We start from the raw sequence: 15,731 nt of genomic DNA, 5'->3' as shown, positions 1-15,731 counted from the left end.
AAAATAGAGGGGCTGGAGAGATGGCTCCAGATGACTGCTCTTCCAGAGGACCCAGGTTCAATTCCCAGCACCCATATGACAGCTCACAACTGTCTGTAACTCCAGTTCCAGAGGATCCAACAACCTCACATCAATGCACATAAAATAAAATTAAAATTAAAAAGTTAAAATAAAATGTATTTTTTAAAAAAGAATTTGTTCAGAACCTCATAGAGACAGGGTGTGGGGAACTGATTCATCCCCATGGGAACCTCTGACAAAAACAGGCTTGGTACTTGTACCTCAGTCCCTGTAGAAGTTCCTGGTCCTTCTGGGAGTCTGTGAGTGTCCTCCTCCCGTGAGCATCTTTCAGGCAATCCTACCCTCCTGTTCCTACAATTATTATTATTATTTTTGGCATCCCATTAATCAGATAGGTTCCTGTTGCTTGTAACCAAATTGCCCTAACTGCATTCAGAACCACAGAAGAATGCACGTTCTGCCAGTCCTCTTTCATGGCCTTTAAGCCAAGGTAATCATAAATCCACTGGGCTCCAGTACAGTCCAGGTTCTACCTGTTGTTGGGAACTAATTGGTAAAGTTCTCCCTTTGTCTCCTGGTCCAAATAAAGAATTCCATGCTCACCCTGCCTGCAGCCATCCATCCGTTGATCTTCATCCTCTTGACAACGTGAGACGTCATCATCTGTGCCGCCCCAGCTGAGCTGCTTTTCCAACATGATAGCGTAGATCTATCCACAGATGTGCCTTTTAGAACCCAGGCATGGGGATGTAGCTCCAGGCTGGAGCTCTTGGGTAGTATGAGCCCCACATCCAACACAGAGCGAGCTAACAACAGAAAGCCTAGATACCGTCTTGCTTTGATACATGACCCACACTTGAGGCTTTCTCATTATTCTTTTTGTGGTAAATAGAGATTCTTTGGATCAGTCTCTGGTACAATAGTCTGATGAGATGCTTCAGGGGCGTGTTGAAACGTTCAGCTTTAGCTCTTTTGTCTTCCAGGCGCTCATCTCTTTCCTTTCGTGTCATTTCCACTATCATTCATGAAAATGTTGAATCCGGTAAGTGGATCCTTTCACCAGAAGGCAGGTAATGGTAGGGCTGGGGAGATGGTTGTTGATGCAAAAACCGCAATCCTCCCCTCGATGGGGATAAGGGATAGTTTATTCTGGAGCCAAATACAGATGACCTTGGCTCAGGAAACAGATTTAGGTTACTCTGAAGTCCGTTTTCTGACATGGTAACAGCTTCACGACATTTTATATTAACAGAACACAGAAAATTATAAATCAATACATTGTCAAGTATGCTGCCACCAGGTAGGTAAGGTCACAGCAACCTGGGGAAATCTGCTACCAGTGTGTGTGTGTGTTAACTGATGACATTTTGAGATTTTTAGGCTGTTAATACATTGCAAAATGTGTCACCTGATAGTCACAAGGATGTGTCAGACACAGAAGCAGGCAAGGAATGGCTAGTAAGGGGACTGAAGCTAGCCCAAGTTCAATTGTAATGAGGCACTGGACCTGCATCATTCCAACCTCTCCACAGTTATTGAGGTTGTCATCAATGAATCCACCTGATAGAAATTTTAACATCGGGGACTGGAGAGATGGCTCAGAGGTTAAGAGCACTGGCTGCTCTTCCAGAGGTCCTGAGTTCAATTCCCAGCAACCATATGGTGGCTCACAACCATCTGTAATGAGATCTGGTGCCCTCTTCTGGCCTGCAGGCACACATGCTGTATAAATAATAAATAAATAAATCTTTTAAAAAAAAAAAAAAGAAATTTTAACATCAGGCCTAGTTTCTCTCTAGGGAAACTTTTGTTCACATTGCTCAGTCAATAAAGTGAGACTGATGACTTGAGTTTGATCCCCAGAACCCTTAGAAAACCTGAGTATGATATAGGTTGAGCACCCCCACCACCCTCTGTGCTGGGGGTGGGAAAAGACAGGAGAATCCTGGGACTTGCTAGAAAGCTGTTCTCACTGAACTGATGAGCTCTGGATTCAGTCAGAGACTCTTCACTCAGAAACTAAAGCAAAGGATGATGAAGAAAATATCCACGGTCAGCCTCTGACTATGCACACATGCTCGTGCTCCCAGGCACCACACATGTACACTGATGCTCACACGCTCACACAGGCGAGTCCAGGGAGCACTGTCCAGCAACTAGAGAGCAGCCCCACGGCTGAGCCCATCCATGCTGCTGCCTCACTACAGCAGGACCACAGCTAAACTCAGCCCACAGCTTACAGTCACCTCACTGGGCATTGTGCTAAGACACATTTTCCAAACGGTTTCATTTTATCCTCAACTCCCAAACTAAGGTGGTATCATCATGATCACCATCTTTGTCACATGTTATTGTCACTGCCACCACCACCATTACGAATATCATACCAACATCACCAGCACCAACACCTCACCACGAGCATTACTGCAATCAATATCACCATGACTACCTAAATCACTACCATCCCTGATATTGTCATCAGTACCATAACTATTAACATACCACTTCAATCATCATTACCATCATCTCTTTCACCACAACTGCCATCAGTACCATCACCATAATGATTATCACCATCACCACCACACATACCACCACTAATATTGCCATCATTATCACAATTATCACCACTATCATCATCTTTGTCCCCATTCCCATTTAAGCTAATCCCCAATTTAAACGATGTCTGAGGGGCTCAAAAGGTAAGGTGACCTGCCCAAAGTTGTCCATCAATAAGTGGCAATACCGGAATTAGACTCAGATCCCACATCCCACATTTTCACTATTCCCTTGATGCCTGGGTGGCTTAGGATTGACAGCTTCCATTCCCATGGATCCCTCGTGGTGGGATCCATTTTCTTGCTAAGTGTGTCTGAATCGTGAGTCTGAGAGTTGGATTCCTAGTGTTCTCTTCTGTTAAGGAAACTGTAGAAATGTTCTTAGCTGCACGATTCCTAACAGCTGAGTCAGGGGCAACTCAAAGGTCGTCAACTGATGGAACGATGCAGATTGTGGTAGAGTCACACAATGCCATGTCATGGAGCCTTGAAAAGAAAGGAAGTGCTGATAACGTAGATGAATCTCGGAAACCTGGCCACTGAAAGGAGGCAGACACTGTGAGATTCTACACTTGCACTATCCAGAGTGAGCAAAACTATAGTCAGAAAACAGCTTAGTGGTCACCTGCTGTGGGGAGACGGTGATGGATGGGGAGCCTGATGGATACAGGGTCCTTTGGTGAGTGATGAAGATGTTCTGGAGCTAGATAAGGGTGATGGTTGCACAAGATTATAAACATACTAAATGCCACTGAACTGTACACCATAAATAAATAAATTTTTTTTGAATTTTGTGTTGTGTATTTTACCAAAAAGAAAACTCTCTATTCATAGTATCTCTCTGATTGATGTTAGGCTAAGTACTCAAAGAACAGTACTTGAAGTACAGTAATATGCTTAGTTGTGGATTCTTAGCTACCTATAAAAAACAATTGGCCTTTTTGTCCTGGGAAGCTCTTGTTCCAGACCCCAAATTCCAAAGTGCTTTGTAGTTTGAAGCACAGAACACGGCACCCTGATCTTGACTAGACGCCCCGTGACGGAGGCTAGCCAGGTCCGAGAATTCAGCAGTAGTTTAAAGTTTGCATTGATTTTCTTTGTGCTGTACAGTCTAGGAAAGCTGGCATTTGCGTAAACTTAAAGACCCTTCTCTCTTTGATCAAGCAGCGCAGGATTCGGCTGGAGCGCCGGATTGTCGGTGGAACCAACCGGTGGCGGTTTCCCCAAGAGCATTTCTGTGGAGACCTGCTGGCACTCTCCCAGATGTGCAATGTTTTGAACATAGACCTTGACGATGCTCTGAAGAACCCAGACAGGTAGGAAGGATTGAAGGCCCATGGCAGGGAATGGCAGCCCAGAAAGAAAGGGGAGGTACTTGATGACTAGACCACGCTGGCTAGATGGTCCAGGTTTGTCTATAAGGAAGCTTCACTAGAAGATCATACATAGGCATGGACAGGGTCTGAAGTGACTTCTTGCTCTGACAAGGTCTGTTGATAGTGATAAAAAAGCAGCTTTTCCTTTATATATGAGCTTTGGACCCTCAGCAGATTCTAAATTCATCATCCAGGGGCAAATGATCTCTTGAAAAAGCACCATGCCTAAGTGTTTTGATATGAATTCTCATGAATTCCCGTTTCTACCCAGGCCACCCTTCCCCTTCCCTCTCTTAGTAAGTAGTGTTAGCATCAGGCTAGACCATCACTTCTCCAAGTTGTGAGTTGTGCCTGTCCTGAGGACACAGCAAAGGAACTTATTGCAGAAGGACCCTCCACTTCTGGGTGCTTTTGCCCTGGCCTGATACCGCTAATCTCTGAACCAGTAGGCCTGTCTCGTGCTCATGGTTAAGACTGCCTAAGCAAAGGCTGCCCCTAGCACAGTACCTGGCATGGAAGATCTGCTGGTTCCATGTTTGCTGAGTGACTGGTTAAATATGACCTTTACCTTGTGGCTAAACCTCACTGAGCCTCACTTTCTTCATCTGTGAAATGGTCATGATGGAAACTCCTTTGGAAACTTGAATGGATGGTTAAATCTGGTGCATTACAACAGGCTATGTATTAGAAATATTTAGTATTATTCTTTTTTTTTTTTGGTTTTTTTGAGACAGGGTTTCTCTGTGTGGCTATGGAGCCTTTCCTAGAACTCACTCTGTAGCACAGGCTAGCCTTGAACTCACAGAGATCCACCTGCCTCTACCTCCTGAGTGCTGGGATTAAAGGTGTGTGCCACCACTGCCCAGCGGAGTATTATTCTTACAAATAGTAGACTCTGAATAAATTGTACGATTTTTCTTGGTGGAGTCTGCCACAATGGGGGGGGGGGGGGAAATGGATTTTCTTTCACAAACATGGGGATTGCAATTCTGTCTTTGTAGTGGGAATCTGTAGTGAAAAACTCTTGGAAAGTGCCTTAAAGGTTCTATTTGTTTTTCTGTTTACTTATTTTTTTATGTTGATAGACAACATTTAATTCAGGCAATAAAGGAAGTATTCCTAATAATGTGCACCTTTAGATGCCAGGAGACTTTCTGCTGTCACATTCCAAGGCCAGTGTGCGTGTGAGTGTCTGGAATTGTATTGTGTAGCACATGTGTGTCCCCTAAAGCACACACAGCTCCTACCTCATCAGTAAAGTGCTGGCCCTGCCTCTTGTGTTGTAATTGTGGCTTGTGCCACATGGGGTCACTGTCAACTTTGACAGGAGCCAGATCCAACCGTAGTAAACATATTGCATCAAGGGCCACTCGGCTCCCAGCTCCCGTTTATTTTGGGTCTGTAGCTGTGCCTTGGACAGGTCAGTGCCCTGGGTGCCATCCAGCTGGCCAGCCCTGCTTGTTGTGTCTGTGGGTTTCCAGGGTGTGGGGGACTCTGAGGCTGCTCACTTAGAGATGCTGTGCAGAGCTCTGTGGATGGCGAGAGACACGGGAGTATCGACTCCTTTCGTACAGCCCTAAATTGTTTTTTTCTTTCTTTCTTTCTTTTTTTTTTTTTTTTTTTTTTTTGGTTTTTTTGAGACAAGGTGTAGCTTAAGTTTTCCTGCCTTGCCCACAGTCAGGACAAATCTCTCTCACCTGCCAGTCCCACAGCCACTCAGACCCGACCAAGTAAACACAGAGACTTATATTGGTTACAAACTGTATGGCCGTGGCAGGCTTCTTGCTAACTTTTCTTACAGCTTAAATTAATCCATTTCTATAAATCTATACCTTGCCACATGGCTCGTGGCTTACCAGCATCTTCACATGCTGTTTCTCATCGTGGCAGCTGGCAGTGTCTCTCTGACTCAGCCTTCCACTTCCCAGCTTTATTCTCCTCCTTGTCCCGCCTATACTTTCTGCCTAGCCAACAGCCAATCAGTGTTTTATTGACCAATCAGCAACACATTTGCCATACAGAACATCCCACAGCAACAGAGTTTCTCTGTGTAGCTTTGCACCTTTCCTGGCACTCACTCTGTAGCCCAGGCTGGCCTCGAACTCTCAGAGATCCGCCTGGCTCTGCCTCCCGAGTGCTGGGGTTAAGGGCGTGCGCCACCACTGCCCGGCAAGCCCTAAATTCTTATATACAAATTGAATATGTTCTCTTATATGACATTATTCATGGAAAACTTTGAACAGACACACTCAAAAACAAGTTAAGCTGTCTTGGGGGGTTCTGGCATATGTAGATGCATACTGTCACTTACCCAAAGAGGCAGCATAGGGGAGGTGCTGCCCAGCCAAGACTTAAAGGAAGGGCCCACCCACTACAGATCCAGACATGCTGGGCAATGAGCCTAGAGCCCTTCCTGATCCCTGGCTGGTGACTCTGGTTGGTGTTGCCCTTTCATCCTGCCTACAGCGCCAAGTCCGTATCAAGGACGGGAAGGTCATGCAAAGAGGTGAGGATGTCAACAGGAGACCCCTGGCTATTTTATCAGAGTACAGTTCAGGGAGAGGGAGATTAGGGACATAGGACCTGAGTTACAGAGGAAACAAAAGAACACCCACCAGTCAAGTGTAGACTTAGTGGTAGGCCCCTCAGACGTCCACTCTTCTACCCTGCCCAGCCATCTTCGTTTTATAGGGGAAAGCTCTGAGACCAAGAGGCAGGTCCCAAGGTCATGTGGAAGAAAATGGAGGGACTGGGACCCAGGTCTGTGTAATTCTTCCCAGTTAGTCAGATTGGGGTCCCCGACACTAAGTATCAAGCCCGCATTCCCATGTGTGGCTTGTTGCAGGAGACCTATACTTCTCTGAGAAACTTCTCGAATTCCCTTTTCTCTTTCCTCATCATGGGCCACCACTTAAGGGGAACAAGGGCCAGCCTATGAACACATTCCCACTGCCCCCTAGCACATCTTCACAGGGCATTTTTCCTCCTGGTGAGTAAAGAGATGTTTATACCATAGATTCTACAATGATCCTCAAATGAGCCTGCTCTTGAGGTCTCCAAAGCCTGTATAGTAAACAGTGGTCACACCCAAGGAGAGGCAGTGTGGCCATTTTGTCATCTGGCATCTCCTGGCTCAGCTGGCAATGGGGATGTTTGTGAGGCGGGCTGAGCTCATGGACAGTGCCCTGGAGTTTCCAAAACCCACCGGTCCCATTTAAGGTGATGGTCTGAACTCTTAACCCTGCCCAGCTCTTCTCAGACATGTCACCTAAGTGACTGAGGGAGGATATGAGGGTCCAGTCCATCACTCATGCTGAGTAAACAGCTCAGGCTCCTAGTGCCTTCCTGGGCTTGAGTCATTCGCAACCATCTCTGTCCTGGAAAGGGTGGCATGCTGTCACTATTATTCTGGAAAAAGGCTCCTGCCCAAACCGCCTCCATGCACCTGGCTCATGAGGGCTTCTGAATCACTGGAAAACAGCATTCCCAAGTGGACCCTGGGATACACAGACCAGATGTGGTCTACAAGTGTCCCTTGGATGATTGGCTTTCTTGGGATGATCATCTTCTAACTGAATATGTGACTCGTTTTAGTTTATTTCCACACTCTGCATGTAGAGTACACAGTGTCTGTGAAAAGCATTATCACTGTTGCTATTTACACTCATAGACTGAGCGGGCATTGACCCAACACTTGTACGGTGACTTGCGCCAGGGCCTCAGCAGTAAACAGACACCCTGGTGTTGTGTAAAGGACTCAGGAGTAGACAGGCAACCAGAAGACATTGCAGAAGTTTTAGTGGGACAGTCTTGAGGATCTATGGCCCAGAGAAAGCAACAATGAAGATTTTCCTAGAGAATTAATAAGAGCCCCTGGAGAGAAGCCGGAAAGCCCACGGCACAGGAAGGGGGCCTGTGAGTGTGTGGGGGCTGCACTCAGGAAGCCAGAAAAGGCTGTGGCCAGAGCAGGAGGCACAAGGTTATAGTGAGGCAGGAGCTTGTAGCTTTGCCAGTGGTCTATGGGGATACAAGGGTGGATCCCGAATAGGAGAGACAAGACCAGCTCTGAATGTTGTGTGGGGTGAGACAAGAAAAGGATTCGATAGAGGCCGGGACACTGGCAATGACTGGGCAGACGAGAAGTAGCCTGGACAAAGGTTGAGCAATGAGGGCAATCTTCTACCTGCGCATGAACAGGTAGAAGAGAGCATTTTATCAAATGGAGACAGATGTGACGATGCCCAGTTGGCTGGCTTGGGTACCTGGGGGTCCATGTCCTAAGACAGGAACCAGGGTAGAGGAACAGGGTAGGGTTTGGAGTAGACTGTAAGCTTAATTTTCAGCTGTCCTGAGATTGGCAGTTAATGTCCTAGAAAAGAATACTCAGCCGGGCAGTGGTGGCACACACCTTTAATCCCAGCACTCGGGAGGCAGAGCCAGGTGGTTCTCTGTGAGTTCGAGGCCAGCCTGGGGTACAGAGTGAGTTCCAGGAAAGGTGTAAAGCTGCACAGTGAAACTCTGTCTTGAAAAACCAAAAAAAAAAAAATACTTTATGCTCCTCTCCATCAGATATCATCAGATATTTATTGAGTACCTACTGTATGTCATTTTAGAGTTTAAAGTTCTAGAGACTTTCCAAAGGAAGTCATTCCACAGGCAGGGTAGTCTTGAATATCTCCTTGATAGGTCATACTCACTAGCAGGAACAGGGATCAGTGTTTGGGATCAATCATGTCAAGAGTTGAGAAAACTCTCACAAAGAGAGAGAGATGTGATAAGGTGCTGATTTAGGGATAGATGCTGTAAAGATGGATGATGTAGGGATACAGGAATGATGTATGTTGTAGAGATGGATGCTGTAAGGATAGATGATGTAGGGATACTGGAATGATGTATGTTGTGGGGATAGATCCTATAAGGATAGATGATGTAGGGATGGCTGCTATGGAGATGGATGATGTAAGGACTGATGTTTTAGTAAAGTATACAGTAGGATGGGTTGTGGCCCAGTTTCTGAACCTTGCTATGAAACACTATCATAAAGTTGAATAGCAATAATCATATCAGGAAGAGGAAACGGGTAACCCAGGTCACACAGCCAAGGTAATGGCAAAACCAAAAGTAGCTAGATGGAGCTACATGGCCCTTTGGGTCCTATTGGGTGCAGACATTTAAGGTTTGGGAATGTTGCTCTTCTTTCTCCAACTCTTGGCTCTTACTAGTTAAGACATATAGATCCCGTATCCCACACCTCTCATAAGTGTTATAGTTAGCAAAAATTTGATTTATTATTAACCTCTGGATCTTCTGTTTGTGTTTTCTCTCAAGATTACTCATTTCAAAATTCCAAAAGCTTCTCTCTGAGAGTATCTCAAACAGTGGCACCCAAAGCGGGGAAGCAGGTGAGTGGTCACCGTGGATTCAACCAGAACTATGCTGACTTCATGGCCCTACTATGTTCCCTGTGGAACAGAACCAGCATGAACCACAATTCTCATGCACCACGGAGTCTAACAGGAAACAGGTGCCTGTAAACACTCTTCTATTGTGAGGAGTGGATCCATGCTCCTCACACATGTATACATGTGACGTAATAAAGACAAACACACTGATGACAATAAGTAGCCTTTAGAAGAGTCTACACATAGCATTCAGGAATAGACAGCTGGATTTTTGCCCCTTTGGGATTTAAAGAGTCATGATTGACACCCAGCTTGACACTTGTCCCAAGGGACTTTTCTGTGATAGGAGCATAAATCAGAATAGGAAAAAGGTCCATCGACCCAGGTACGGAAAGTAGAAAGGTAACTGTAGTGGTTTTTTTTTTCCATCTTTTGTTATGCTGGGGACTGAACCTAGGCCCTCATCTGTGCCAGGCATGCCCTCTATCACTGAGCCGCACACCTACTCCAAAGCCAGCCTCTTAAGGGAGCTGTTTGAGGTTCAACTCCACAGAACAGTTGCTTGAGGTCAGAGGCAGCCTTTTTTCCAAGGGAAACCTAGTAATTCCTTCTCATCTGCCAACCCTAATGGATCTAGAGAAGCAGTCTGAGACCTTCTCATGGTGAGGAGAGAGAACACCAGGACTGATTAGTGATATCTGCTGTGTAATGGCCATCTTAGAAGTTGAGATTGATAACCAGAGAAGGAGCATGCTGGATCTATAATTCTGTTCCTTCCTATAATCACCCTACATATACGGGACTTTTTCCCCCCTAACCCAGCATAACCAAACTACCTGAGGTCATCCAAGATTTGAGATGTAAACTCAGTTTCTGAACTCCAACATGAAACAATATCTTAAGTTGGTGAATGACAATATCAAGAAGGAGAGACAGGTGCCCCAAGTCACACAGTCAAAATAATGGCAAAGCCAAGAAGCAGCAAGTGGCCTTCTAGGTCATGTCTGGTTTAGAACAATGGTCCCTTTCACCAGCCTCTCCCCCAGCTCTGCACTAACAGTAAGAGTTAAGTCATGCAGAGTCCTCTCACCCACCCCCCTCATGCCTCACCTGGCATCATTCACCTGCCCTCTGATCAAGGTCTCTTCTAAATCATCTATGAGAGACACAGGTCAGACAGCCCCACATAAAGCATTCCATGGTTTGGAAAAGGCTTTCTTTACACTGCCATTTTACTTCAATATGAAGCCCCCAAGAGAGTCCACTGAAGAGGGTCCTTAAAGGTTCTTCTGAGCTGTTCTCAAGCCCCTGAGTTAGAGAGCAGCTTACATGCCTTGGAAATCGACAACTTCGTCAGCAACCCTCAGAGCACGGATTGCCATGACATTGCTCACTTGGTCCCCCTCAAAGCCAGCAAGCGCTTGGCCCCACACTACACAAAGGCCTGGGAAGCCACTTATCTCTATCTACTGAGTAACTGTGGCCATTGGGAGGAGCCTATTTATCTTCAGGTAGCAGTGTTCCCAAGGGTGACTCAGTATCACTTTCTCTCCTCAGACGTGATTCTAGAATGCCTCGGCTTCAAGTGGGAACTCCATCACCCTCAGATTTTTCAGTCTGAGACCTTGGCCAAGCTTTATTTGACAGCCCTGATGCAGAACATAAAAAACCCCTCAAGGGAGCTGAACAGGATTCTGAAAGGTAATCTCCCGAGAGACCTGGGACTAGAGCTGCAGATACCCTCAGGACTGGAAGAACATGGTTATTGATTGGCATGTGGTCATCTTCATTAGTGATAAATCATGCTCTTCAATGTGAGCTCACCATGAGTTGAGTCTGCTTCCTCAGTCGTGAAGTGGGGTGGTAGTTTTTGCTGCATGACTTTGGAGCCTAGAGGAGGTAATGGGTGTGGGGTTCTAGAACAATACCTGGCATATAGCAAGTGCTCAGTGCATCCCCATTATTGACTTTGTAACAAACAAGTCTTATCCAGCCACTGAAGACACAGAGCCTACCTACTTCTTAGAGTAGACAAGATGAGCTACATTGAATCTCCTGAAGAACTTTGTGGAAGGAAAGCATAGTCCCGAAATCTGACTTGTTTGCCCTGTTCATGCTCGTTAGAGGTTACGATGTGTGTTTCTCCTTCTGTCCCCTTCCCTGCTGCTCTATTTTTCTTAACTTATCTCCTTCCAAAAAGAATTTAGCTCACTTCTTTTATTCTCTCCTCTTTGCACCCTAACCACCTTGGCCCTCCTCTTTCCTCGTCCACATGTCTTCAGCAGTTACAAGACCAATTTCTTTGGGCAACAGCCTGAGTATATTCCAGATTGACTCATAAGCAGGTGAAATGGAAAATTCATGGTCTCCAAAGCTAGCCAGCATGCTGGTCAAAGTGGGATTGTATTTTCTGGTCGTGGAAGCCATGCTTGGTTGTTCTACAGCCAGCCAGGCAGCCAGAGTCCACAGTCAGGACCCCTCCCTGAGCCTGGAGTGCACCCTCCTACCTGCTAGCATCCACCTGGCCTAACAGCATCTGAACTGGCATGGAGTCAGATAGGCGAGCCACCTGTGACTTCCCACAGGAGCATGGAGACCTGAGCCCCTTCTTGTAATGTCTTTTCTGTTCCTAAGCATTTGCCTCATGTCCTCTAGAACAGGGCTACACTCCTCCATCTTCCCAGAGCTCAGGTCAGACCACCTCCTGAGCCATCAATGGAGGCTCTGATGACTTAGAGAGGGAGTACACTGGAAAGGAAGAGAACCAGTGGTGGAAAAGGGGGCAGTGCTCGTGGTATCTTTCATGGGTCCAGAAGAGTGTCCCTGAAGACTAGGTCCTGCCCCTCTAACCCAAGATCCCTGCTAGTGACAAAGTCTAGCTGCAGATACCAGAAAAGGTGTAGTAATGAGAACTCCATGTCCATGAATGTCACTGCCCTCCTCATAACCACACACACGGACAAGTGCCAGGGCATGCATTTCCAGGGTGTCCCATGGAACCATCACCACCTTCTCTGTGCCTTTAGAATTAAACAGAGCCTCCAGCCCAAGGCTGCACACTGATCTCACAATCATTGCTTGGGTCTTGCTGGGAATGTCTGTGCACTGTCCTGGAGTTGGCATGGATGAGGCTTTTGGAAAGTGCTGGAGAGCTGTATGTTCCTGAGGCTTCCCATGGCTGCTCGTCCTATTTCTACCTAACATTGATAGGCAGCTGAACTAGGAGCTAGTGTTTATTGTCTAGGATGACATCCAAAGGAGACGGCCTCTTCTACTAAGCACAACTCCAACCACCTTGATTTCCACAGACCTCAGGAGCATGGTTAGCTTCCTATCTGTCTGGGTATTGGTAACCTAACCTGGAGGGAAGGTTGGGCCTGTGTGTCTGTCTCTCACTCCAGCCTAGCTGATATTGTCTTTTCCTTCAGAAATACAGGCTGTTCTGCTTTACCAGGCATTGTGCTAGGCATCTTAGGGGGATAGTAAAACACCTAAAAAACAAATGATAAAATATGGTAAGCAGCATGATCCATTATAATACTAGCCACCCCCTCCTGTGTGTATACTGTGTGCAAGGCATTTGTGTGTAGTGTCTTTCACTTTCTGCAATAGGGGTGAGTAATTGGCAAGAACATGCATACAGGAGACCATGCAATCAGACCAAGAGCAAAGTGATCCAGAGCTTGGTAAAACCTGGCACTTAGTGGGTGCAGAGGAAGGCAAGGATGGCATTTAGTGGGTACTTCATAAATATTTGCTGAATGTTAAGTCTGAATATAGATAAATGTCAGAGGGCTGTAAGGGGATGCTGAGGAAAAGGAACTTCCGTTGGCTCATTTTTCCGCAGCACGACTTCCTCTTTGGCTCCCATCTCATGCAATCTTGAGCTCTGTGATGCTAGAACCTATTCATTTTGTCGGTTCAGCTAATATTGACTTAGGGCCAGTGTGTGAAAGACCATGGCACATCCTGGGGATGGCGTGGCTAGTGAACCATCAATGTGCCTGCCCGGTAAGTGTAACAGCAGATCGATGGTATAATAGCAAGTTGTGGTAAGCTGGTCTTCAGAGAAGAAACAGGCCATGTGGTTGGGTAACGGTGCTGTCTTCCATATGGGGTCAGCCAGGGAAGGCCTCTCTGAGAAGGGGACCCGTGTGTAGGCCCCTAGAGAAGGAGAAAGGCAGGGAGAGAGTACCACATTATTCAGGGAAGCAAACCAGACTAGTAAATTTAGAACCTAGGAGAAGTTAGAGGCCAGGAAGCTCCTGAGATCATAGGGCGAAGCTCTGGCCTCTGTGCCAAGGAGAAAGGATGCTCTTGGAAACGCCCTGAGAGTCTCCATTTAGAACAACTCCACATACATGGACTAGCTAACAATGAATTGGCCTGCCCCATCCCTTCACCCAGAACTCCTCAGTGGCAGGGGTTCTCAATCCGAAAACCCATGGGGCAAAGCATCGAGAGCCACTGTATGGGGCTTGTGAGATAGCTCAGCAGGCAAAGGTGCTTGCCTTTGTCCAAAAGTTTGATTTTGGTCTTTGAGACACATGTGGTAGAAGAAGAGAACTGACCTATACATGTGCCATGGATGTATGGATGTAATAACACTTGTTTGTTTTTGAGACAAGGTTTCTCTGTATAAACAGTCCTGGCTATCCTGGAACTCACTTTGTAGACCAGGCTGGCCTTGAACTCACAGAGCTGCCTGCTTCTGCCTCCCAAGTACTGAGATTAAAGGCGTGCGCCGCCGCCGCTGCTGCTGCTGCTGCTGCTGCTGCCGCCACCACCACCACTCGGTGTAATAATACTTTTAAAAAGAAGAGAGCCACCATGTGGATGTCACAGTCACCTACTCATCCTGCAGCAGGTAGCCAATTGTGTTCCCACTTGCTACTTGCTCTGCCCATGCAGCCCAGGCATCAAAACCAGTGGTTGAGGCCTGCTTTGCCCTCAAAATGCCTGGATGGGGGGAATGGAAGAAGGGCAGAGAGGAGGGCAGAGAGCAGGACACAGAAAACAAGTCCGGCAAGGCAATGCGGGTTTCAGTCACTGTCTTGGCAATGCTAAGATCACTGGGGGAGGCTGGGCGGTGGTGGCGCACGCCTTTAATCCTAGCACTCGGGAGGCAGAGCCAGGCGGATCTCTGTGAGTTCGAGGCCAGCCTGGGCTACCAAGTGAGTTCCAGGAAAGGCGCAAAGCTACACAGAGAAACCCTGTCTCGAAAAACCAAAAAAAAAAAATCACTGGGGGAAGCAGGGAGAGAGCGACCCAGGAACTCCTGTGCCACTTTGCAGCTTCTTGTGAGTCTCAAACTATTTCAAAATAAGTTGTCACCGCTAAAATACATCCACCCAACAATCAAACTAACAATGCAAATGACATGGGCCAAGACCCAGGCTGTGTGCAGGGTGGCGGGCCTCATTCTCCATCTTCACACTGCATTCTCTTCACTAGCTCAGGCACCTAAGAAGATCAAAGAAAAGTCCCCTGTGAAGAAGATCATCATTACCTTGAAGGTCAATGACCCGGCAGTCACCAGAGTCGGTAATGTAACCCGTCTTCATATTTTGAGAAGGCCACTGAACAGTCAGTCCTCCCAGAGACAAAATTGAACAGCAAAACACAGCAATCAAGAGATACATGCTCTTCCTCGAAACTACTAATTCAGTACCGAGCCTGCTGCGTAAGCACCAGGATCCAAGTTCAGATATTTGCACACAAGGAAAAGCCAGATGCATGCACATCTGTAACCCAAGTGCTGGATGGGGTCAGGGAGGCAGGCATGGGCAAGCCCTGATCAGTGACCAGACAGCTGAGTCAAAGTGATGAGATCTAGGTTCAGTGAGAGACCCAGCCTCAAAAAAAAGGGGGTGGAGAGTGATTGACAAGACACCTAACATCAACCCCTGGCCTACACACACACACACACACACACACACACACACACACACACACACACACACACACCAGGAGAGGGGGGGGGAGATGAACAGTCCACAGAAAGAAGGATCAAGAAGGCTGGGACACATATAGGAAAGCAGATCACTCCTAAGGATCAATGTGGCCACTGGTCAGGGGACAAGATACAGGAAGGGAAGGATGTTCAGGCTTCTCAGACCTGGGGGAAACCACCCTACTGAGCTCACACCTGTAGAGTACAGGGACACCCACGGGCCTACCCTTCTTCCCAAACAGCATTTGACCTGCCCCCCACTGGTCCCCACTGGCTGGCTTCCAGCAGCAGTAGCAGGTTCCTGCGGAGTTTTCAACCTTTCCTCAGCTTCCCCAAGCAGTCACCTGTGTGAACACAGCTTGCACAACATGCTGTGATGACACAGGTCTGTAGGTAGGTAGGTCAGGAGCACTGTAGATGG

At 47.0% G+C, this 15,731-nt stretch overlaps 1 protein-coding gene across 2 annotated transcripts in view; it reads left to right on the top strand.

Annotated features, from left to right (window-relative positions):
* The first annotated feature begins 994 nt into the window (after window positions 1-994).
* Window positions 995-15,731, top strand: part of Btbd16 (BTB domain containing 16) — a 49,902-nt gene continuing 35,165 nt past the window's right edge. The window contains exons 1-5 of one of the 2 annotated variants that reach the window (XM_059265686.1): window positions 995-1,063; window positions 3,747-3,895; window positions 9,284-9,357; window positions 10,915-11,058; window positions 14,812-14,901. In XM_059265686.1, coding sequence (XP_059121669.1) covers window positions 1,046-1,063; window positions 3,747-3,895; window positions 9,284-9,357; window positions 10,915-11,058; window positions 14,812-14,901 — 475 coding nt within the window. In that variant the 5' untranslated portion in view covers window positions 995-1,045. Of the gene's footprint in view, window positions 1,064-3,743; window positions 3,896-9,283; window positions 9,358-10,914; window positions 11,059-14,811; window positions 14,902-15,731 lie in introns of both variants that reach the window. The other variant, XM_059265678.1, reaches the window with a different exon arrangement.

Source organism: Peromyscus eremicus, chromosome 1 (genome assembly GCF_949786415.1).
Source record: "Peromyscus eremicus chromosome 1, PerEre_H2_v1, whole genome shotgun sequence".
In the NCBI taxonomy this organism is placed as follows: Eukaryota; Metazoa; Chordata; class Mammalia; order Rodentia; family Cricetidae; genus Peromyscus; species Peromyscus eremicus.
This window is presented reverse-complemented; position numbering and strand designations above follow the sequence as displayed.